The sequence below is a fragment of the Hermetia illucens genome, chromosome 4, assembly GCF_905115235.1.
Source record: "Hermetia illucens chromosome 4, iHerIll2.2.curated.20191125, whole genome shotgun sequence".
NCBI classification, from domain to species: domain Eukaryota; kingdom Metazoa; phylum Arthropoda; class Insecta; order Diptera; family Stratiomyidae; genus Hermetia; species Hermetia illucens.
In genome coordinates, this window is record NC_051852.1 from 53841139 (window position 1) to 53868137 (window position 26999).

Below are 26999 nucleotides of genomic sequence, written 5' to 3' on the forward strand. Positions count from 1 at the left end.
ACGGCAACTCTGTGCCATCGCTGTCAGTTTCTGGCAATGTTCTCCAGCACCCTCCATGATCTTTGTATGTCCTTCGATCTTCGAGACTATGTAATTCTATGGTGACGAGCCCGTTGCCCATTCTGGGATAGGGGTTTCTATTGCATGGCATCACCGTAATAGAGTTAACACACTTCTTTAAGGTGTGACCTATTCACTGCCACTTTCGCTTTCAGATCGACGCGTATACGAACACTTGGCCCGTGTGCTGGGCAAGTTCTTCATTAATTATTATTTTAGGCCGGAATTGGTAAAAGAAAACATACAATGGCATTTTGAGTGGCAGTGATGGTAACTTTCCATATATATTACCCCCATATAATAACACAGAGAAAACACTGGCGCAGAACCGTCTCAACTTGATGCAAATGTCGAGATAGTTGTATTTATAAATTTTGGACGAAAGAACGACAGCCAATTTACCGCTGTTAGTGCGTCGGGCGACATTAAGTTCGGTGCGGCCATCCGCAGAAACAAGCTTCTTAAAAATATAAATTGATCAATGGCCTCAAAGTCTCACATACACGTGTTTCGGACACATGTGTTCTTCTTTAGTGCTAACATTGTTGTTACGCTTGCTTATTCATCCTCCATTAGCGAAATGGGAGAGTTCCTTTCATCATGGCGTACCCTACGTTACACCTTTCGTAATTTTTCACGGAACGGAGATCCAGCGCGTCGCGTTCACCACCGTTCGCAAACATCGTCACTGCTTTTAGTTCCTTATGTTAATCAATCTGCCTCCATGTTTCCGCACTGAGCTGGGTTTTATGCCTTTTTAGGCCTCGAGACTGTTGTTTAGTATTTGCGACGTTTACGTGGCAGGTAAGCTTTCCCACTTTAGGAAGACACGCAGATCCTGAAGATGGCCTCTATACAGCACCTCTTTTGTTACGCATATTCAGAAGTCAATTCCTACTGATCGCAATGCGACATGGTCGATTTGATAAATGTTGTTTTTCGCTCAGCCTAAACTCAACAACTGGAGGATTAGCCACGTGTTGTTGCCAATCAGACCACGTATCACCATCACAATGTTCAGGCATCTATCATATCAGTGATCCCCGTTGACGCGTAGCACTACACAATTATAATGTCCCTTAACCTAGACCAGAATCTTGCAGTCAAAATCCTGTCAGAAACCAGTCGCTAAGTAAAGCGGGGGTAGTCGTCAACAATAGTCAGATACCGAATTCGCGTTCGCTACCAAGTGAGATAGAAGTACTCTCCAGAGTTCCACGATTTCACTCTGCTTGGGCACAGAATGTCCAGTATGTATCACTGAAATGGTCGCTCTAGTTGGAAGAAGTGAGCATTCTGGAAACTGTCGACACCATTGTGGGAGGTATGTGGACATTCCAGAAACCAATCATCAGTCATCAAAAAGCCTACTGCAAAACCAAGTGCGTGGATTGTTAGAGGCTTCGAAATTTCACACACAAAATCGAACATATGTGAATTCAGAATTGTAAAGTGACGAAAGACAAAGTCGAAAAGATTCCGAGATTTCGATTGTACAAAATCTTATATCGTTTTGAATGACCGGTTGCAATTCACAAAAGTGTCAAACACACAAAATTTCTTTTACTAAATTACAGATGAAGATTCAACTAGCGAAATTAGAGGTGGCTCGATAGCTGTGGAACGCATTCTATTAAGAACCATCATTTTAGCGCATTGACATTTTCGCTCAAAAATATGTATCACAAAAAGATCGCTACTCACTACACGCAACTTTATTCGACACCTGAAAAAGGAGAAATCTCTTCATTAATCAAATTTTATATTTCCTAAATCATAAACGCCAAAATGAAACTCATAGTTAGAGTTGTCGCATATTCATTCAGTAGCATTCAAAAGTGTATACTGAACGGGTCAGTAACAGTCCAGGATTGGAAGCTAGCTAATTATGAGAAACAATGCCGGCCCGTAGCCACGCAGAAAATTGAAAAAACAGTGTTTGTAACAAACCAGCATTGATTGATGCAAAATAAGCAATTGTTTTATTTAAATTAAATTCAGTACACTAAGAAACAAGTAGCTTCTAAATATTTTTACTAAATAAAAATTCCACTGTGATATATAATACAAATGATAACAATATTTGGTAAGAGTACAAACTTACAAAAACAAACACTGTTTTAAATTAAGACTTTTCGCTTAAATGTTATTGCATTTCTATATATATCAATTGTAAGTATGAATGTAGCTTAAAATCCAACACTCGTTTTTGAAGACAGAAAAAACCATCGTGACATTTACATTTGAAATAAATACGTTATCCGTCCTTTACGTTAGAAGTTAACGATAAACTTTAGCCATATTTGGAATGAAAAAAATATGTTTTGTGTGATTGTGTATACATTAAAAAACTATCCCCAAATGAGTTAATTTGCTTTGGATTTTGATTTAAGTTCACTTTCGAGTTTTGGTGTTCCGGGCGTTGAAGGAGTTTTCTTCCTTTTCGATGTACCGTTCGCGACGGCACGTGAAGTTTCCGAGCTGTCCGATATCTCGCTTGTACTTGAACGTACATCGCCTTCCATCTGCAAAAATGTATTGATATTATTAGACAAACAGTTTGTTGAGCAAGCATGATGTTCCCAGACTAAAGGCTTCTGAACGGGTTCTTCTTCTTTAAGGTATTAGTCTATATTACAAATTTAAAAAAATCTATTTTTTGCTTTTGCATTTTTCTGGAACGAAAAATTCCAACCTCAGCGCGTTTTCGGGGCTTCACAGCTCCTCTCGGGATCTCCTGGCCTCGATTTTGTATCCCCTCTTTCAAAATATTCAATAAATAAAACGTAAAAAACTTTTAATGCATTTTTCTCGAAATTACATTTTTTCAAGCGGCAGTTAGTTAATATGAGCATATTCTCAATCGATTTGACTAAATATACTGCATTTTATTTGTTAACATATTCTGTATGAGAATTCACCACAAAACGACTGAAAAAAGGATCGATTTTTCGAACTTTTAATCCAAACTTCGCCTAGTACCTTAAGAAAAAGATTGTTTAAGTTGCCATGTCATCTGGGATTTTTTAAATTACTATAAGGGGAAATCACATCATATCCAGTCTACGTCTTTCATATTTATTTATTTATATTTTAACGGACTTCAATTTCATACAAAGTAAAAGTCTTTAAATCAACAAAAAAGGTCCTTCGCAGCTATCCTGAAAATTAATAACAGTAGAATATGTATGCACGGTACACATACACATTCTTGCAAGTAAGGACACTGACATGTTTTCCAAGCGGAACAAGAAGAATAGGATGAGATATCGTTTGATACTTGACAGGCTTCACTATCGAGTAGTCACGAAGCAAACAGGCGGCAATAAAATGACTAGATTCGTGCTAATGGGTGATCGAACCAGTAGTAGCAATCAAGCAATTCATGTATAGAATAATATAGACGGCAAATTGTCAAAATATAGAGAGGATGTTTTCTCGATATTGAACGTAATTCTTACCGATCACGACCATTAGGCTTAATCATGTCAGTTATGGGTCCACAGAAATCCCAAATTATAGCAGTAGTGAATTTGAACGTGTAGGTTCGTCAGGACTTAAGTGCAGCTCTGAAGTGTCCCGTTGACACATATTTGCACGCATATGTACTGGCTAAGCCAGGGAATTCAGTGGAGGGTGAGAAATGGAGCGTTGGTGCTTTGGACACTCTCACGTCATTTATCGCGTGTCCTTTACCTACAAAACGTAGTACAAGTACAAAAAAAACTCTTGACCTAATTGCTGCAATCGATAGAGAAGATCCTCGACGAACTGCAACCTCAATCGGTGGCTCTCTTATTTTAATGAGGCCGTCAAAACAGCCAGAGTGCAGCACGGACCACATTATTTCCCTCGTCATCAGAGCCAACATCCAGAAAACAGCCAGATATCGTCTGTGCTCAGGATTTTTAGCGAGATTGAATGCCGTTTCGTGGCAACGATCACTAACGAAATTTAACTGCTTACACAAATATTTTTTGGGGCCAGTAAATTAACGCCGCCATGTGTAAAGCTTTCATTCATTTGAATATAACAATTTGCAGGAAAGAATAACACAAACCCAAAAGGACAGCAACAATGCAGATTATTACAACAATTTAATACCCTTGAATTTTTAGGGTAGTTTCTTACCAGTAAACATTGGGTGTACGATACCCACCCATAGATCCAAGCACATTCGCCTCGCGACAAATTTTCACGTTATCCGACTTTGTTTTACAGCAATATAAGTAACTCATGGAAAATGAATTCATACTTCGTTTTGCCAATTTGGCGGCACTTTTCAATCAGTTCCACTACTCTCAAAATACAGATTGACCACTCTTGAATAGATTGACAGTTGGACTGGACATTTTGTATTTTTGATTGTGGTGTAAAATCTATAGGGATCTTTATAACTTAGTTTACATAGCAAGGGTAATCAATATAAGTTCCAACAAATTCCGATGTTTAGCGGCAAAATTGCATGGCGACAGCGCTAAATCCACTCGATCGCTATGCAGTGATTCTTCCTACTTTTGGGGAAGGAGTACATAATTGGCTGCCACAATCGATACGCCAGGACTGGGATATGAGTTCAACAACGTGCGATATCCATAGGCTGGAACAGTTGTTGGGATTCGTGGAGACGCCTCGCTAGTTCAAATCTAACCTCACTGTGACACTACTTGCGTGTAAGGTACAATGCATATCACAAAATTGGAAGCTACCCCTCGCTGTTGAATTTATCCGAGGCTGAGAGATGTTATAAACTAAAGCATTCAAATTGCTTACGAGGTGGCCATGCAACAAAGGCATGTCAATGAGTCAATTGCGGAATCAATCATACACTTCTCATCAACAACTGATGTGTCATCAGGCGCATCCCTAACGACTGCCTAATCTGCATTTCTCTCACCTGGCAAAACACTAATAATGGAGGATACATACAAATCATCTAGAATTGACAAAGCACCGTAGAATCACTATATATAACAGAATAATCTTATTAGGACGTTTGTTATCAATACATAATATAGCCTAATATCGCTAATAGACTTGGCAATCGACATCGATGCAGGTTACTTTGTGATTCAAGTCTAACATAAGTTTCGCCTATACATAATTCTTTAATAACCTGAATATTCGTACCAATGGGTACGAGATACAAATTGAAGGCATTGACCCATCAATTTCAACGTATACACGAGGCAGAGCAAGTTTGAACTCTAACACCACACTAGGCATGGGAGTCAATGTCTCATATTTGATGCGGTCACGTCCTCAATGCGACATAACAGATCATGAATTCGTAACTATTTGCAGATATTAACATTAGGTGAACCAATATCTCGTATCACAGGACGAGCTTCTGGGTGCAGACGTTGGGTATGCATCAGAATGCCATCGTGGGTGGCGATCCTGTTGAATCATTTGCACAGTCTATATGACTTGAAAGATTCATCAAAGACACCAGATACTTTCTAGACCCTGAATGCGCATCGAGGACGAGGAGACGAGGATTTGGAGGAAAAAATTGTGGATAAGCTACTTATTTGGCCCTATTAAATTGCCAGATTAGTGGCATGGACTGGACAATGGCATTATATACCAGTTATCACGGGCTACCAAAGAGGATATGATGGCGATGGCAAAAGAGTAAGAACCAATGAAGTCAATAACAACACAACCTTAATCGAAACATAAATGATTTTCCTACAAAGCTGTTGACCGTCACTAAATCTTTTGAAATGGTTTAGTGATATTGACAAACTCGACGGACCACATGCATACTCTAATAGCACCCATCCTAAGAAACGACTAATCATGCACTCCGGTGAAATGACTGAAGCGCCTCCTTGGCATATTCACTGGGAGTGCTAATATCGATACCGGAATAAATTCAATCAAAATCACATCAAAATTTCTGTACCGAGTCAACTCATGCCTTTGATAACTTATCTGGCTGCATGTGGCATAATATGTCGGTGTCGATTAAAACATACAGAGCTCAATTTAACAAAACGACATTTTAATAATTAGATGTGGCGAAATCTAGTAAACTTACTAGGCCCATCATAAGACAAACAGCAGAACACTTTTCTTGGTGGTGTGCTGCCTGATACGGAAATATTGGATTATTAATCGCAGATTTGTTGTTAAGTCTTGTATTTACAACCCTACTATTTGTTTACATCATCCGCAGTTTAAACCGCAAAATAAATAGCTTCATTACCGAAGACGCGGCTTACGGCGACTCCATTTGTCATTTTATTGAATAACTTGTTCCCCTATCAGAAAAACGCTAGGGATGTTTAAAATGAATTTCTGCTGGACCTGGGAGATGTGTTGCCTGCGTATGTTCAACAAAGGTATAAATCGATAGCTACCAAATGCTCAATAATGTCCATGCGTTTAAAATCCTATTATTGCCATAGAGATAGTGATCAAAGCGAAGAAGTCTCAATACAACCACTGCTGGTATATTCGAAAGAATAGCTGTTGCACCTCGAAATTGGCTACTATGGTAAAACTACTACAGCATCAAAAATCAACTTTATTTACAAAACACTGTGCCAAAGTCAAATTTAGTTGCTTGGACATGCTTCATTATTAGTCTTGTTCGTATTCTATTACATGTGGAACAATACTAAAAATATACAATCAGACTTCTTGTTAAGTACAGCCGCACCGGTTAATTCGAAATCAAAGGGACTAATGAGAAATTTCGAATTTTCTAAAATTTAAATTATACAAAATTAGCTACATGGGTACATGTGTATTGGATATTATTGGATACAGATATGCAAATATTAGATGAGCATGCACTCTACAGCTTCTGAACCTCATGGAAGTAGTTTGTCTTCGGATGTGGTTTCCTCGTCTAAAGACTGATGGTCATGAGTGTCCCTGCCACCTACCGCGTGAATTACATACGCCTTCACCTCTAAAGTTACCGTTCTATTTGTATAATTTGATTGTTTTGGCCTCAACGCAACGCATAATCCACGAGTTTTTAAAATGATCTGTATATTTGAACTAAAAGATATCGTGAGAGTTTAATTTTTCGAATTTTTTGAAACCTTTTGGTACGAAATCCAAACAAATCAAGTTCAATATTAAAATATTTTCTAAAACATTTCGAATTATCCACGAGTTTTCAATATCATTACTATCGGAAATTAAAGGGACTAAGAGAAAAGTATGAATTATCAAGGTTACTAAGGTGTTCAGAACCCTCAGAAATTTTACTCCAAGTAATTCACCCCCAGTTGAATTTTCACGGCACTAATGTAGCTAATTTTCAGTAACTAATGCGGCTATCAACATCAGTATGAAAAAAAAAGACAAAAGTGCAATTTAAAAATAAAAAGGGACGAATCATTGAAAGTATCGATACACCAAACATTTCACTGATATGGTGAGTTCTCTGCATTGGAAGCTAATTGTATGTCTCCTGCTCTCTCCTTTGTCAAGTATAGTGCATCCGCACAGTCACTAAATTGTTATAGCCATTTTAACCCTTTTTATTTTCAATGAGACTGCTTTAGTTTCATTACAACATTTAATACTATGTAAGTGAAAAGCTTACAGCAGCGAGACAGGCACAGAAACGAACACAAACATGCATGGCAGCCGGGATGAGAATTCTGAGGCAACAAGATCGAGAGGCAGACGTCAAACAAAATCAATCTTCGGGCTGTCAAACTAAATGGCAGTATATAATAACGTAACAAAAATGATTGAAAAAATATATATGACGCCAATTAAAATCGTAGTAATGTGAATGACAGATGTCTGGATGGCTCAAGTGGTGAGCACGCTGGGCTGTCGTAGCGGAAATTTGCGGTTCAAATCTCACTGATAACAGAGGGGTTTGTTATCGTGAGTGGATGTCGGATACCAGTCGACTCAGTGTTCAATGAGTACCTGAATCAAATCAGGGTAATAATCTCGGACGAACGCAATGCTGACCACATTGCCTCCTGCAGTGGACTGTAGTGCACCGTTGTGATCTTGAATGCAGTGCTCTGACACACTTCAAGACCCTGATCCAAATGGATTGTTGCACCAATGACAATCATTACTAGTAGAGAAAATATTTAGTTAGAATACTTTATAACAAGCGAGACGAATTTCATTATAAAAGTCCATTTCAAAGTGGTAAAGTAGTTTTCTAACAAAATGTTCATACAATTTTCTGGAATATTCCACTAGCTATAAAAGGGCCGGATATCGGCCTCCAGAATTAGTCTAGTTCCAGAGCTAGAACGGTACGCGGTAATTAAATGTGAAGTAAAACGATTCTATAAAATTTCTGTTCATCCTAAGTCCGCATCCACTTGCTGTCGGGACCATTTTTGTGGTGCCGCGATCCCTCTTTTTGGGCATAGCATTCCAAAAGTTAAAAAAGTAAAAAACGAAAACAACTAGCGGTTTCGTTCAATGGAGAGGCAACTTATCAAACGTTGCCTCACCTTTGTATTAAGAGTGGCCTGACCGAAGCGATTTGTAGATGTTAAATGCTCCTTTGTATAATTAGGTAGACGTCTGATGAGTAGCCTCTGCTGCTTGGACGAAACCGTTAGCCTGCTTCGCTTTTTGATGTTTATATAAATTTTATAGAACGCGCTTTTCTTGAACCGATTGATACAGATCCTATGAATTATGACAATTATACGAAGACAAATATTGGTTTTGGAAAAGGTATATGCTCTCCGACGACGATATTGACGTTCCTTGAATTCTCATTTTTTTCTCCAGTTTAAACAAGAATTCCAAGAACAGACAATCACTTTACTCCAAGTAAAATAAGATGTTGGGCTTAGATGCACACTTCCTTCCTTTGTGGAAATGATGACTTTGATAAACATTCCAAAAACAATTATTGTTTTTAGCTTCTTAGCACTCTACCTATTTGTATTAGTAGTCAGAGCATCGAAGGCGTTGATCAATTTGTGCACGGAACTTAATGTTACCCCCCTTAACGCTAACGAAGGTTACCTCACTGTTACTCAAGAACTCCAAGCATTCGTCAATACCTGTCTGCGTCGTATCATTGGACTATGCTGGTCTGACGCTATCATAAACCGAGTCGGCACACAGGGACATTCTGGTAAAACTTATAGTTATTATCAATGGATTCAAGTAAAATCTCGGAAGAATATGAAGTCTGAAACGAAGTCCGCCAAGATCGCATTCTGGCACTTTAATTCCTTCTTATTACCGGTAGTGCCCTTAATGCTGCCTTGCTAATGACATCTGTTCGCTGCTTCATCGAGTCATTGACATTTGCCAAATGGCTCTAGGAGGGAACAAACAAAGTAGGACTGAAGATAAATACCAACAAAATCAAGATTGTCAATCTGACTGGTTATCGCACCCTTATTTTTGCATTATTTGGCAAAATATTGAGAACGTTGAACAATTTGTGTATTTAGAAAGCGTTGTTTCTGCTGGAGATGGCATTGTACTCGATGTTATCCCACACATTCTCAGTACTAAGTCTGCCTTCGCTGTTTAGTTCAAGATCTGCAGATACCTTGCCACAAACATCAAGTTGAGGTTACTCCAGCACAATGTTTTCCTGTCATAGTATATGGCAGCAACATACAGAAAGTGACCGTCATCGATACACGAAAAATTCAAGCCTTGGTGAACACTTGCCTGTGCCGTGTCAAACCGTACCGTACATTATCTCGAACGAAGAACTACATCAGCGTGTAATAGGTGCAATTAGTAACCATATATCTCAAAACGATTTGTGGGTTTTGCTATTGTTAGTTGTTGGTTGATGACGTTTTGATATTTATCAATATTTCCTTCAATTTTTGTAACACTGTCTTTTCGTCCTATTTTCGTTAAATTGCCACATTTTTCTTAATCTTTTCTGCACCCAATACTAAAATTGTAGTTCCAAATGGTTCTAGTAGTTAGAGCGCAAGGGCTGTCGTAGCGGAAGCTCGCGATTGAAATCTGTGGTGGCAGAGGGATTTATTATCATGATTGGATGTCGGATACCAGTGGACTCAGCTATGAATGAGTACCTGAGTTAAATCAGGGTAATAATCTCAGGAGATGCTGACCACATTGCCTCCTACAGTGTACTGTGGTGTACTGTTACGGTCTAAAATTAAGTGCTCTAATACACTTCAAGGCCCTGATTCAGTATAGATTGTTGTGCCAACGATTATTATTATTATTGTAGATATTGATGCTTGCTCTTTGCAAGTAGAATCAAAACTAACCTATTAGAAAAAAATAATGCAAACTATGCTATATTTCCTGTAACTTGAAAATCATGAATATCAAACCAAAACCTCAGCCTTCCGGGCATTCAAATTATTTTCAAATAGAAATGTATTAATTGCTGTAGCTTTTATGAAGTGAACTATCGCTCAATCAGACTAACTATGTCTTATGATAGCCTCCCCATTATATTCTCACATAATTTCCTTAGTTTCTATCATTTAAAACTATGTAAATTAGACTTACCTGTCCCGCCTTAAACGCAGTATAGGCTACTTGTAAAATAAAGTAGGTCCATATAATATGTAGAACTAACAACAATATCAGTAAACTGTTGAATATGTAGTACGCCGGGAACATAGGTAATATGCGAGGAGCCTCAACTGATGAGCTGAAATCGAAAAAATCCATCATTAACTTCTGATGAACTTCTTATTAGCTGCGGACACCTTACCTGTATATAATTCTAGGATAGTAACCTAACCTTGTAATTATCCATACAATGGTGAAAATCACCAACATAGTATCACAAACTTTTTGATAGTTTGCATATTTCATGATTTTGGTCCCCTGAAAGGAAATCACTTATTAAATATGAATGCCTAACAATAAAATCAAGTTCATTTCACCTCGAGGAATATATCGGCACAGTCGTGAACAACCAAAACTAATGATCCCACCCTGTGCAGGTTGCAAACCCAACTCAGTGCTAACAAAAGCAGTGTAACAACGTGATGAATAAACATTTGCCAGAAGTCCTTCCTTTTAACGTCAAGAAATTGTGAAGCCGTCAAAGACCAGTAGAAGGACATTGAAATCATGTAGTACCACCAGATCCCGCTTTCCACAGACTTGAAATATAGTGAAATAAATATTTTATTCGGATACTGCTGAAATGAATTACGAGCGTTAAATTACCTGGTGTGGATATCCATACCAACAATTTTTTATGTCCCAAAACCATGGTTTATCCCATAGAACTATCACACCATACATAAAACTGTATGTGTAGTAAATGCACCTCCATGAGTTCTCACAAAACTTAATCAACGTAGAAGGTTTGTCTTGAGCGCGCCTCAAACGCCACCAGCGTTCAATTTGCCGCTCGGTCAAATCTACTTGTTTAGTCAAGGCTACTAGCTACGGAAATTAGAGAAATTGCATGAGTGCATTGGACATGGCAGAAAGTGCGCAAACACTCACTGTTTTGTGATTCAGTCTACTCTTTTTAGTATAGGCAGCTTCCAATATTGGATTGGTGGCCGCCTTTTTTGGACGTGAGCTTCGAATTCCCAATGATTTTCCGATTGGTGCTAACCAAAATCTGAAAAAGAAAAAGAAATATTAGTCAGAAAAATGATCAATTGGTTTTTGACTTCGTTATTTTTCATTATCTATTGAAAAAGACATTCTATTAGTTTACCCCATTTATCTGAGACTTATTCTTTGGTCGTGTGCGTAGATTCAAGAAATTCGGAATTTGCCGCTTGAGCAGGCAATCAATAATACTTCTGAGGCGTCAAATATGGTATATATCTTCGCGCGGCGAACTGAAAATAAATTCAATGGGTAGCGTACTAAAACTGCCATTGTTTTTATTTGACACTCAATAATAAGACGAAGTCGAATGTAACAATTTATTGCCTGTTCCCGTAATTTTCGCACTAAATAGATCTTTCGAATCAAATCTATTGACGGTCTACCCAAATAACCACAAAAATAATAAGACACATTTTAATTACTTATGGGTGAAATAGATTAAGTCAAATGTTAAATCCAAACATGTGAGTGAGTCAACATCGTTGCTATCCTTATCTTTGAAAAAGATTTAGGAAAAATAAAATACTGACAGGTGAAATATGGAACTAGGTAAATTATGAGTCTCCGATTGTAGGTAGGAAGTTGTGATTCATTATGACTCAGCGAGAACTTTATGATTTTTTTTCCTGTTAAAGTTGATAACGTAGATTATTTTATGCTTAGATATTTATCACGACGTGTTAGATAATTGCAAAACACTTCGTTTCTACAATGTAATTTATATTTATTTGTATAGCTGCAATCGATATCAGTGTGAAATTCCGAACCGCTTACAGTATACAGAAAATTAAGAATTCAACAAAATATAGAAACATGGACTGATGATAGTAACACTGAAGCGAAAGTAAAATTTAAATTAAAGTACCTGAAATCTATTTGCAATGGAATAGGCGCTCATTTATATAGCTTTGCCATACTGTGCATGCAGCCTGCTGGTCCAAACGCAGGTAAAGCGTGAGAATTTGAGACAAGATATCTAATACTATCTTGAGACAAGATATCTAATACTATCATTGCAAAGAAGTTAACAAAATGTCGACCTATTCGTCCAGGTTGCAGGTTGGTCGTCGGGCCAAAAACTCGTCATCATAAAAAACCACTTTTGAGAAACCTAATACAAGGCCCCGTAATGTGAAATCGAATACAGTCTTCAAGAGTGGAAAAAATATGGGGAAACTCGAAGTTTGAAGTTGAACTTATAGTTGACAAGAAAACGGAAACCCTAAGTTTTAGCTCACAAACCCATCAACGAACTATTGTAAGCGCTCGAAATAAGCACTAAATTTTTTAAAGTCTGGCTAATCAAGTTTAACAGATGATAGATACGAAGCAATTATAGATTCGCTGTTCCAGAATGAAGTTTAGATATTGTTTGGACATCACCGGATAACAAGACCTCTAACCAAATCATGGATAAAAAGACCAACACTGTCAAATATATCGACACCGGTCGTCTCCAGAATGAACTCATAGCGGTAAAATCCTTCCGGCAAATACAAAGGTCTTCCAGGGCGAAGAAAGGCAAATGCTATGACCTAACGTGGGAAGCCAATAGATTTTTTTAAAGTAAAAGAAGAAGAAAGACTCTCAATTACTTTGCGGCGAACAATATCAGACGAGTGAGTGTGCACAATGGTTTTCATCGCCGGAAATTTGGGAGAAGACTCGCAGACCTTACACTGAAAATCTGGTTGGCGAATATCAAGTGAAGCTAGTTCGATACATAAAATCGACGATCACAGCCACAATGGCTCAAGGACGGGTTGAAAACACTCTAATCTACAGGGTGCGGCAGCATAACTTCCTTTTTTAAAGTGCGCGCCACTCAGTTAGTTGATGTCATAGCGGAGCGCTAGTGGTCTTGTTCGTACTGTAAAGTTTCGTCCCGACACGGTTCAGTCGCCATCATGCGTTGGAATAGTGAGAAGCGTGCCTTTGCCGTTCAGGTTTACTTTTCAAGCGGATGTTCGGTTATTGCAACACAGCGTGCATTTCGGAATCGCTTTAATTTAGCCCCGTTGGCTCCCGTCCCAGACCGCAAATCAATTGTTACATGGGTCACTACATTCAGACAAACTGCAAGTGCGACAAAAGGAAGAACTGGAGTCCCTCGGCCCGTTAGATCACCTGAGAACATTGAAGCAGTGAGAGCGTCAATGTTGCGATCGCCACGGCGTTCTGCGCGCAAACACGCATCTGCCCTTGGACTATCCGATCGTTCAGTGAGAAGGATTCTTCATGATGATCTTCATTTTCATCCCTATAAGATGGCGATAGTGCAGGAACTTTCAGAACGTGACTTCAATTCTCGGATGAACGCGTGTGAGCTTCTTCTTGATGTCGTTCCCGAGGGTGCTATTGTTTTTTTTAGCGATGAAGCCCATTTTCATTTGTGTGGGTCGATTAACAAACAAAACATGCGCTACTGGGCTGACACCAACCCTCGAGAATTGCATCAAAAGCTTTTGCATTCACCCAAAGTCACAGTGTGGTGTGCAATTTCCTCAGCTGGAATTATTGGTCCCTGGTTTTTTGAGGAAAATGAGGTTACAGTGACAGTGAATTCGGACCGGTATGTAAACATGCTACAGAATTTTTTTTCCCACGACTAGAAAATTTGGATTTGGGGGACACTTGGTTCCAACAAGACGGTGTAACAGCACACACTTCAAGAGCATCGATGGCTTTTTTGAAGGAACACTTTCCAGAGCGCCTTATCTCAATTAGAGGCGATTTCGAATGGCCGGCACGCTCTCCCGATCTGTCCCCTTGTGATTTTTTGAAATCCCATGTTTATGTGAACCCTCCAAGAAGCCTACAAGATTTGAAGACCAACATCCAAGAAGAAATTGCCAACGTAACACCTGCTATGCTAACAAGAGTCATGACAAACGCCGAAAATCGGTTTACGCAATATATGGAGAATGGGGGACGTCACCTAACAGATTTGATCTTCAAAACAATGTAAATAAAAACTTCAGACATGTACCTACATTATAAAAAATAAATAAATATTTGCCGATGCATACAATAGTTTTTATTGAGTTTTGAAAAAAGGAAGTTATGCTGCCGCACCCTGTATTTCACTCAAATAGGGTTAAAACAAGAGTATTGGCTGAGGGCCTTGGTTTTCAATCATTCACTTGAATAATTAAAGATGAAAAATTTTCATCGATACCAGAGGGGCGCTAGTATTTAAGCCCGATAATATTAGCATTGTCTCAATCTTTTCTTGATACAAAAGCGACACTGGTAGGCGTTACTATGGCAGGGAAGCAAACTAGACATCGCATATGTGGAAACGAAAACAAATGTTATAACACAAGTAAGTATTATTATTGGTGAATACAATTTTTAAAACGCTGATAATTTCACATATCTGTGAAGTGAGATATCAAAAGCCGCAAATGAAATTCACGAAATAAAGACAAGAATCCAGCTGACGAACAAAACTACTACTCGGTTCTCCCATACATTGGAAGACGAAACTGCACATCTACAAAGTGATCACCAAACTAGGATTATGTGAAAATCGTAATCGAAAAGACAGTTGTGGTGCTGATCAGAAAGAGTTATAGAGAATTTTTTATGCATTGGATTTTGAAACAGTGACGAAAAACATTATCGGGCATTTACACCATGCTGAAGATGCAGCATGATATCCTAGGAAAAATAAGACTGAATACACAAAGCCGCGGCATAGACAGGGACCTTTTTGGGAGGAGTAATCATAGAAAATACAATCATGAACAAATTAGTACCGTTTACGAGAGTCGTAACTTGACTTAAGGGGACCGTCTGGTATTTTTTAACAAATTTTTAAGGGGGTCATCCCGTATGAAGGTCGTTTTTTTTTTGGCTTTTATTGGATAAAGATACAAATACGAATTATTCACCATAGATTTATTAATTTCTTGAGCGTGCATAGTAATATTTTTCACCCCGATCTCATTTTAACGTACAGACTTAACTACAGTCCGCAAACTAGGATTATTAAAAAATATTAAAAACTAAATTTTTGGTGCCGCGTTGAACTTTTTTTTGTGAATTTTGGTGTTATTTTCACGGCCTCTTCAATGAATAAAAAAAACTACTGAACGAATCGCAATTATCTCAGTTTGCGAACCGTAGAAATATGTTCTGAATAAGTCGTGAAAATTTCAAAGAATTTCGTTGGATAGATTTTGGGCTATGGTGCCAGCCGATTTTCAACATGCAGTTTCGAGAAAAACGCATTTAAAAAGCAGAATGCGATTTTTAGCCATAAAACCTTAACTGACCATTAATCTGCTATACCTAATCCATAAACCTTAGGTTTCTTCAAGAAACACATGTACAGTCTTGGCTTCAATTTCTGTCCTTTTATCGAAGCCATTCGGATCGATAAATACGAGCTTTATTACGGCGATCGACATAAATCTGACATGTGAGTTATCACGTGTTTAACACTATAATTTCCGACCGACTCCGAATATCAAAAAATCACTCACATATTCTGCACTATATCTAGATACAATTGGTGCCAAAAAAAAATTCGACTGCGCGAATCCGACATACGGGATGACCCCCTTAAGCGTTTTTTTGATAGAAACATTTATTTGCACCTTAAATTCTTTTCAGACGAGAAAGTGTACATATTGAATCATACAAAAAAATCTAATTCGTTATCCTCGACATGGTGGTAATTCGGCTGTTACTTTTTAGTTCTTGGAGCTTTGGAAAAGGATATTCAAAGTGAATATTTAAGTATAAGATAGCCGCTTTAGCCCATACTAGAATCCCGAATATCAGGTGAAAAAAAACCAAAAAAGAAAAAGAAAAATGCATAATCCTGGTACAACAATCTCTCAAAATTTAAGCCAAATCGAACGGATAGATTTTTCACAATCATGCCAACCAGTTTAAAAAAATGTAACAAGAAAAACCACAGCCTCACTCAACTAATTGAAAAATTGCTTCCCAAGTTTTCGCCTGTCTTTGGCATTCTGGGTTAAATATATTGTCATATAATTTTTCTTTTTTCTTTGAATTTTCATTTCATGATTTTTAAAAAAGTCTGTTTTACTCATTTCTGCTGTACGCGCATTCCCAAGTTCTCCACCTTTTGAGTTTCTTTCACAGTTCCGGAAAACAATCAGATATTGTGGAGAGAACCCTTTTACATTTTGAAAGTGAATTCCTTGAATTTGGGCCATCTATTGAATCCAAGTAAATTAGAGAATGGTCACGCGACCCAAAATAGTCATTCTGAACGACACAACCCCAAATTCGACGCAGTTTCCTCTGTCGTTCGCCGTTTACAAATTTGCAATCTGTACGACTGAAAAGCGATTGTCGTTCGCTATGGTTTTTGGTCGTACTGTGCTCATAAGCGTCGCAAAACTTCAATGGGATTCACCTCCTCCATGGTCAAACAATTTGCAATGGTTCTTTGCTCAACAGAGACATCTGCCTATCTCTCGGTCATGATTTCATCAAATAGACATAAGAGGATTGATGTTGGGATCATCACTTTCCTAGGCAACTGTAGAAGATACCTGCTCACCCACTCCTAGCATTCCATTTTTTGAAAAATGAATTCCGTTCATATTTGATACATAAACGTACTCATTAGACATGAACAGTGGGTTCATGTAGAATGGGGACCCAGTCATATATCTGAAAAAGGATGGATTTTCTTTAATAAAATAATACTTAAATTATGGAGTGACTAGATAATAATGAAGATGTATTGCACATCGTGCAACAAATAAAAGTATGCTAAAGTACGCTATGCTATCATCATGATTTTCTGAGCTCCTGAGAATGGACTCCCACTTAGATAAACGCTTTTTAACTTTTCCGTCCCTCCCTTTACAATCAACGTCAAAACTTAGACCTGCTTCAGAAAGTACTAATGGAGGCGTTTCATTTGTTACCTCATATGACTACTGTGTAAAACAAAACTTTATTTACTCTGTTCGTCCTATTGATATGGATTTTGATGAAAAGATGGGAACTCTGAATCTCCTCGCATGCGGTGAGTAAGACCGTTCTACGTTGAGGTTAATTGGGTTCACCGAATATAATTATGTGGGGCATCAAGTGAAACTTTCCAAAAACCGGCCTCAATTCTGACATTTCAAGCAAAAGGGTGCATTGCGGAGCTGGGAAACTATCATTTCTTTCATCATCCCGTTCCCAAAAACTACTTAACCGAAAAAACCAGAAAAGGCCTCAAAATATTTTTTATACTGGCATACTGTTTAAATAAAGTTAATAATAATATATTAGTACATTTTTTAGAAATTTATGGGAAAACCCCTTAAATTCTTTCTAGAATCATAAAGTTTTGCAGTAATATTGTCTATGATATTGGGTATGATGGAGTTTGGTGGGAATCGTACTGTTACCAGCAAAGTTATAAAAGGTCAACATTGTCAATTTTGTGCAAATTTGCGGCAATCAAAGACTCAATGTTAGTAAAGTCGAACTGAAGTACAGCCGGGATCGAAGGGGCCAATGGGAAACTTGGTATTATTCAAATTCAAATTTCGGAAGTAATAATAGTCAAACAAGTAATGGGGCAAAGAGTGCTCTTTGTTTTGCACATGCTTATTTGTATTAAATTATAAGTTTTTAAGGTTTTGTGTAAACACAAAACCTTATTAAAATCGGTTTACTGTCTGTCCGTCACACGCATTTTTCTCGGAGACGGTTATATTGATTGACACCAAATTTGATAGAAAGGTGGGAACTATGAACGCTCACGCATACAGTGAATTACATCCTTTTACGTTGAATTTAAGGGGGGGTCCCCATACATGCAAAAGGGGGGTGTACAATTTTTTTTCATCAAATATAGTCATGTCGGGTATCAAATTAAAGGTCTTGATTAGTACTTTTCAAAGCCGACCTTAGTTTTGACATTCGTTGGAAGAGTGGGGAGCGCGGGGGCTTGAAAGTGATCACTTCTTTAAGGGGGCCATTCTCAGAAACTACCGTACCGAAAAATCTGAAAAAAATCAGGAGGGTGCCACTATATGGTACCTGAGCTCCGAAATACCTTCCATGCCGATATCTGTTTAAATAAAGTTAATAATAGTATATTACTAGAATTTTTTTGTAATTGGTTAGAAACCTCCCTTATGTTCATCCTAGTACCATGAAATTTTGCAGTGATATAGGCTATAATATAGAGCATGATCTTGCCAAGTTTGGTGGAAATCGCACTATTACTAACAAAGTTATAATACCTCAAATTTGTTGCTTCTTTGAAAATTGAAGATTATGAATGTCAATATCACCCGAAAGTGGATACTCTCACATAATATACGGATATATTACGTGCTACGTACTAAGAAATACACAAAACCTTTCGTACCTGAAGCATCCAGCTTCCGGTTTCCCGACTTGTTCGTTTTTATTCACTGTTATCACAACGATGGTCAAAACTGAAATGACTCCTTGATTAAATGTAGCAGTATTTATATTTCATTATCCGACACCAACAGCACCAACTGGTGGTGGTTTGATACAGCAAAATCGCAACTAACTTCACTTGATTGCCAAATCGGCCATTTGATGTGCAACAACCTAATATTTTATAGACGGTAAAATGGATAGATTTCAATATGTACACACTTTATAACCAAATGTGAGGCAAAGTGCTGAGGAGCCTTCTATCAGGACGATGATCCGAGGCACATTTCCTATGTTCCTGAAATGTTGCTCATCTATAATTGCCCGAAATTTCTGAAAACATCTTCGCCGTCCCCAGTTCTGAAGGTTATTGAACACGCTTGGGAAAAATTGACACCGAAATTAAGATTTAAAAAAGTAGAGAAGTTTAAGGAGGCTGTTAAGGAATATTTCTTCAAAATTTTGTGCAAATCTCATTCGCTCGCTACCCCGGCGCTTAGAAGTAGTGATAAAAGCAAAAAGAAATGCTTCAAAATATAAGAATCCCGTTTTTGAAGCGTTTGTTCGATTATTTGTTTGACTTAAATTTTTACTTATGTTTTGTTACGTTTTTTATAGGGAATTTTAGTAAATATATATTATGTTATATACTTCTCTTGAAAGATCTGTTCATTATCTAAAAGATGCATATAAATTTAAAAAAAATTGATAAATTGGTACAAGAAAACATGCTCAAAACGTGAACCACTCTTTGTCCACTTATGCGTTTCAACGACTGTATATGGATATATTTAGATATACTGATAATAGATAAGTTTACGTACTATAAAGATTACTCATAGTAGATAATTTATCTAATGGCATAACACTTTGCATACTTTACTTTATCGTATATTTTCACCTGTTCCATCGCGCTTAAATTTCAATTTGATTTTAAGCAGAAAACGTCGAATAGTTTTCACGTTGCCGCAGGGAGAAGGCATATGCGACTTTTCCTCTAAAGTTGGCATTCTATAACCTAATCGCTTTGGGCTATGGACAAATGCACAACCTAAAAAAATTTAAAATAAGCTAAACATTTGAACGAAAAGATCTCAAGAAAATCCAGTTTTTCGAATTTTTTGGAATCCTTTTCATACAAACTCCAAATAAAATTCAAAGTTGAAATATTTTCTAACATACTTAGAATTATTCAAAAAGCTTTCGAATTATCCACGATTCTTTAACATAATTGCTATAGCAAGGGAGCAAAAGAAAAGTTCAAATTATCCGAGTTCGAATTATCAAGGTTCAACTGTATTACATTAAAGTGAATAATCTGACATACTAAATGCATAAAAAATAGGAGCTAAGTATACAAATGGAGCAGATTTACTCCCAAATATTCTTATACGGGAAATACACAAAAGCGTTCATACTTGAATTACCGAGTTTCTGTTTTTCGACTTGTTTCTATTTCATTTCGAAAGTTGAATTGCTTCAACGTTATCCTCACGATCCCTATGTTGAGAAAATGATAGCTCTACTTAATATCAGTTTCAGGACTCTTTTCGCGCTTATTTGCCCTTTTCTATTTTTACTTAGTAAAAACTATTAGAACTTTGAAAAGTTCTCCTTGCATTCTTTTAGACAAAATGCCACTTCTCACAAAAAAACTAGGAAAGCGTGTTGAAGAGACATAAACACACGTGAAACACGATACCGAAATATTAACCGGAGCGCATTGATTGTATTTTGTTTTTCAATGACTCAACAGATCAAATTAGTCCTTGGCAATTATTGCACAATAAAAATGTATAGCTCATATTAATAAATTATCCATTGGGGAACATTATCGGAGAAAAAGATTATGATAAAATTTCAAAAGATCTGGGTTACATTCTATTTAGGTTAACGACTTCAGTTTGAAAGAATATCGATAAATACTAATCGATGCTAAACAAGTCGAGCATATCGATATTTCTACTTTGGCTTGAGCTAGGTTTTCGTCCAGGTTATTGTGGTGGTGAATACATATGAGGGGGTGAACAATGCTTGGAAACCATTTTGGTTCGCACTGGCAGAGGTGAGGCAGCATCAGATGGGTTCCCCGTGCTCTGGACGAAACTGTTAGTTTTCATTCTTGGAAGGAAGAAAAAATGCGCTGCTCAAAACCGGGAATCCGCGAACCAAAATGTGGGAAACAGTTTCTCTCCAATTGGGCCGATTTATCATCAAGTTTATTTATTTAATTATTTAGGGCTCCATCCATTAAGAACGAACCAACTGACTGACGGTTTCGTCCAGGACAGAGACAACTCATAACACGCTGCCTCACCTCTGCCCTAGGAGCAACGTGACCGAAAGTAATGACTGATGGTAATCGTTCCATTTAAATACAATCGGAAACACGTAATGGGTACGAATTATATTTAAGTGAAACCCGTCATAAGTTCAGAACCTAAACAACCAGCATCCTGGGAGTCCTGAGTCCGCACCCACTTAGTGACGGCCCGGACCACTTGGGAAGCAACTTACTTCCTATTTTGTTGTCCACGGGCTCCTCTTTTTTGGGTTAAGGGGAAGTAAGTAGCTTCGCAAGTGGTCCGGTCCGTCACCAAATGGACTCGGGACTTCCAGCATACTCAACAATAAACTCCCTCAATTGTTAAATAAAATTTCATATTGAGCTATTGTGGCGCGGATAACACAGCCACATCATAGAAGGCATCTTTTCGTATTTTCTCCACGATAAATGCAACGCCATATCCATCGCCAATGTCCTCATTTCCCTAATCCAGTACATCTTCATCTCAATAATCGCGAAGCGACGTACACTGTTTCATAATCAACCAACATCAGTAGACTTTGCATTTGAAACATTCATTAATATATCGATCGCAAACGACGTCAATTATAGAATACCACCTCATTTAAATTTTCACGAGTCTTAATTTGGACATTGTCATTCCAAAACCAAGTTCCCCGCTTGATTAACCGTTTGAGAGGCCTGATGACTCCGAAGGTTGCATATGAATCCCACTTTTTTGATAGTATTCCTAGCTGACTTCCATGTTTTTTCGAACCTCATGATGTTCGATAATTACCATGAACGGTTTCACTTCGATATTATTTAATTGGTGCGCACCTCAAGTAATTTCAACAGATATTTGAGGCGCAAGACAACAATCAACGGGTAATATTGGTGTAAAGCTTTCCATAAGGCAGGTTGTTTTTGCAAGTGCAAAAATGAAATAACCATTGGGAGGCATATTACAAATCTTTCCGACGAGTAATTGCCAGAAAGTATCAGTTGAAATGGTCAGCCGGTCATCAAGTCCTTTGACTTCTTCAAAGTCATCAAATTGAGTGTGCGAACTAATAAATTAGATAATCAAATTAAAACTATATGTAAGATAAAAGGAAGAAGGATACGCATGGGTTCAACATAAACGTAAGTCAGCTATGAAAATAATTCAATTCTAGGTTCCTTATAATCTAAAAGAAATTTATCAGACGCACTGCATTGAATGAAAAGACTCATAACCAGTAATAAGAAAAGTTTTATGACAACGTCGACTGTATAAAAACATAGACTAGCCGACTAGATTCGGTGATCGTCCAGAAGTGATCGTAAACAATTGGGCAAATACCAGGCAGTCAGATAAGCCTGCTCCAGAAGACTGGCAGCTAAATTGAGGCTTTGGGAAAAGTGAAACAAGTTGGAATACCGGAAGCTCGGGCTTTGGGTAGAAAGGTTTTGTGGTCATGTTATGTAAGAAACTTCAACGCACATTTTTCTATCTGTATATAGCCACAAATCCAACATAATCCTTCATATTTTTCCAAACTACAAGACATACGTACATATTACAGCCACAGATATTATCCTCACCTTAAACAAACGAACTGCCTATTTCCGAATACTGGACATATATATGCTCGTATATAAATTGGTCGTATCCATATTTCCGATTTACTTCGTGATCAAAAGCATACATATGTACACATATAGTACGTATAGTACGTATATGGTTTAATGTACAAATATATCTATCTGAATGAATTAGACACTAGCCGTAAACTTCATTAGCACGCATATACATATGACTCCATTCATAAGAACTCATTTCGTTGTGTATTGATGAATTGATATGTGATGATGACGTCATACAGGTTGTAGAATGCACGAAATTCACAAAAAATGGCAAAGTTTCACCCCCTATAACTTTGTTAATAATAGTTGGATTTTCTTCAAACTTGACCAAATTATGCATTATATTATCCCTTACACCCATGCTATGTACTTCTAGGATAGACATAAAGAGGGCTGCCGGGCAAATTTCTAAAATGTGGAAATATACTGTTATCAACTTTATTTGTGCAGATATCGGAACCGGGTCTATTTGAAGCCTAGATTTCGTACACCACTGTGATTTTTTTCAGATTTTTCGGTTGGATAGGTTCTAAGAACGAGACCCGTTTCACTTTTTGGGGGTCATATTTTGAGCCCCCACTCCTCTACGTTTCACCCGATATCAAATATGGAACTAGTTTCGGAAAGTACTAATTGAGCCCTTTCATTTGATACCCCACATGGCCACATTTTATGAAAAAAAAATTTGCACCCTCCATTCACATGTATGGGGAGGCCCCCTTAAACTTAACACAAAATGGCGCCACTTGCTGTATATAAAGGAAACAACAGATTATACACTCTTACCAATTTTCGTGACTTTCGTGAATTCTCGTTTTGTTTCTCACAAAACCTTTAAAAAGAAAATCCCGTATTGCTCAGGTCCCCGCATCATGTACAACCAGATTGTTATCCGTCCCATTCATTGTAAAACTCTGTGTACGATCAAAATTTCAGCAATAATAATCACAGAAATACCAGAATTTTTTTGAATGTGAAATTATCAGAGAAGAGAAAAAGATAAACTAATTACCCAATTAGATAAAGTCTTAAGACAAACATTAAAGTTCTCCTGAATTATTTGAATGCCATAAAAATGAAATAATTCCGTTGGACGAAAATCCCCATCCCAGCCAAATAATCCTACCTTTCTCTGAATTTTTGATTTCGTCGTAAAAAATGGATAGCTTATTTTTGACGCGCACTTCTCATATTCCCATCAAATTATCGAAAAAACAATTTGGTAGAGAATACTTTCTGTGTAAGCTTTCGACCAAATACCCAATCTCTACTTTTCAAAATAAATCGTAGCGACCACGATGCAATTTAAAAGAAAATGTGAATGATCGTCTGATGCCTATGGTTCAGATTCTATATTCAAATTATCAAATTATTTTTTCCTGTTTGCTTTTGTGACTCGCATTAAAATTACCTCATAATTTACGCGGTCAATGTCTTCACAACCTACGCATTATACTATTCGCCCCATCTCATTTCACCGTTGTTGCCAGTAATCTTCCTTTTTGTTGTAATTCCAACTTGCGATTTAGTTCTTATCTCTCCCAAAGTATTATCAGTATTTGATAACAGCTAAGAGAATGAGTGCTACGTTTACCATTGCTTCCAAGCACCTGGTGTTCAGAAACACCTTCAAATACTCAACAAATTTTATGATTTTTATCTGATTCCCAATCGAACGCATGTAACCAAAAAGCACTTCAATCGTAATTTATAAATACTTCAGTTAACTCCAATGCTCTAATTGTTGATTTCGTGATTAGATTTTAAAATCAGCAAATTATTGTCGGTGAGACTTTGTACAAATGAACCCAACGCATGACCTAAATAATGTTACATTTGCTATTAAAATTCCTTGGCAACATCTTTGATTAATTGATAGCAAATTTCCAGCAGAATTTAATTCCCAGCGTAGCAGCTCTTGTTATTTTAATGGATCTGTTTTGGTTAGTTTTTTTTGCCAAGTAATAAAAAGCATCAGACTGTCACCAATTTTATAATCGAACCGGATTTTTCGGTTGATATTTTTTTCACTTTCATTTATCAACACCATAAAGAACTGCTTCAAATCTCCGAATGAAGTCATTGCAAATATCATTCAAATTGTGGCCTCTTTCCGAAGCAAGAATGTCAAAAATATTCTGGAATTTATAATTATATTATTAAATACACCATACAAGAGGAATGTAATTTTTTTTCATTAAATATAGCTTTGTAAGGTATCAAATGAAAGGTCTCGATTAGTACATTCCGAAAAGATATTAGTTTTGACTTTTGTTACAAATGGGAGGAGTGCAAGGATCCGAAAAGGTCAATTACTTCTCAGAAAATACCCACCCGATACTCCATTATATCTGCTCAAATGAAATTGATTTTTTTTAATTGAATTTACTGAGAATACCGCCTTAAGTTCATCCTAGATCCGTAAAAGTTTGTGGTAATATAGGTTAATATGGAGCAACATACTGGAAAGTGTAATGTTATTAAGAAAGATATAGTGGGTCAAATTTAATTCCACATGTGCCCTACTAGAATCTAGAATGATACCAAACTAGTTAACTTGGCAACGACACCAGCAAATAATAAAAAGTTAAAGATTTCTTCAATTAAAAGTGTTTTTAGGGAAGTCTAGTTGGATCAATTCTAGATACTTATAAGGCCAAATTAAAACAGCATTGAGTTAGCAACTCGTAGTTTATTATTACTGCTCGGCTCCTCCTCATTTTAAATCTGCGTAGGAAATACTAGTTAGATTGTAATTTTGCGCGAAACACCTGGACGCTAGTTGCAATTCCAACAATATATTTTTACCAGAGTTGGATCCAAATTCCAAATTAGATTCGTCATGGGAAGAAGCATTAATCATAATGGAGAATGCTTAAATTCACTGAGGCAACGAAATCAGAAAGATATTAAAACTTGCAGGACTAAATTTGAAATTATGCTGCATCTAATTATTTATATCTGCACCGACTGGAGAAGAATTACATTAATAAGTCTCACACGTTTCATATAACATAAAGTATGTTGCAATTCGAATGAAGTCACCTTCTAATCATATTTTTTAGATTGCGTAATAATTTGAAGACGTTAAATTGATTTGAAAAATTTCATTTGGAAAGTCTTTAATTTGTTTGAGAAAAATGTCAATTTCACTTGAAAAGTCGTGAATTTCATTCGGAAAAATGTTTGCTTCATCGTGAGAACCGTAAATTAGATTTGGAAAATTGTTAATTTCATCTGGAATGTCGTTCATTTCAGGTGAAAATGCTATAAATAATAAAGACCGTCAAAATAAACTGAGACGACGGCATCCTAGGCACTTTCTCTTACTTAAATACAGAAATTTTCAATTTTAAGCGCTCTGAAATAACGATACCAGAAAAGTTGGCATCAAATCGTACAATGATCGATAAGTGGATCTCTCTAGAACTATGCGAAGAGAACAATGGGAGAGAAGTGCACGCTTCTCAAATAATGTCCCAGATAGAAATTTCAAAAACTGTAAGCCAAAGCTGAAATATTTTGTTTGAGGATTGAGAGATCCGTGGACTAAAAAAAGTGAGAGTAAGTTGCTCCTCATTTGGTTGGGGCGGACATCGAGTGGATGCGGACTTAGGATCCCTCAATCCTCAAACAAAATATTTCAGCTCTGGCCAAGCTTTCGCCCAAAGTATGGACGGATCTACACACATTCGTAGTCATGTCATACTCTGCGAATTATATTGGGTTGGGGAAAAAGTAATGTCATATTTGTGATCGAACGATTGACGCTTCATTTAACATACTTAGAATTATCCGATTTAAGTCAAATATGGGCCGTTTTGTTCGCAAACTTCATTATGCCCCTCTTATAGCCCCCCCCCCCCCTCTCCTTATTTGCAAAAAACTCAGCCAGTTTTCACAAGCCTCTTTTGAGGCCAACTTATTAGCACCAAGAGCGTTTTGTATGGACCGAAAGAGATGGTAATCACTTGGTGCCAGGTCCGGACTACACGGTAGGTGCGATAGGACATCCCATCCGAGCTCCCGTAGCTCCTGGCGGGTCATCAAAGATGTGTGAGGCCGAGCGTTGTCC

General features: G+C 37.4%; 1 protein-coding gene across 2 annotated transcripts in view; it reads right to left on the reverse strand.

Moving 5' to 3' along the window:
* Positions 1-2015: 2015 nt before the first annotated feature.
* LOC119656157 (ceramide synthase 5) overlaps positions 2016-26999 on the reverse strand; it is a 37283-nt gene continuing 12299 nt past the window's right edge. Inside the window, exons 1-7 of one of the 2 annotated variants that reach the window (XM_038062494.1) lie at positions 11711-11730; positions 11491-11611; positions 11206-11427; positions 10917-11138; positions 10742-10857; positions 10534-10678; positions 2016-2585 (exon numbers count right to left, since the gene is read on the reverse strand). In XM_038062494.1, the coding sequence (XP_037918422.1) occupies positions 2427-2585; positions 10534-10678; positions 10742-10857; positions 10917-11138; positions 11206-11427; positions 11491-11611; positions 11711-11715 (990 nt within the window). In that variant the 5' untranslated portion in view covers positions 11716-11730 and the 3' untranslated portion in view covers positions 2016-2426. Of the gene's footprint in view, positions 2586-10533; positions 10679-10741; positions 10858-10916; positions 11139-11205; positions 11428-11490; positions 11612-11710; positions 11731-26999 lie in introns of those variants that run through there. The other variant, XM_038062493.1, reaches the window with a different exon arrangement.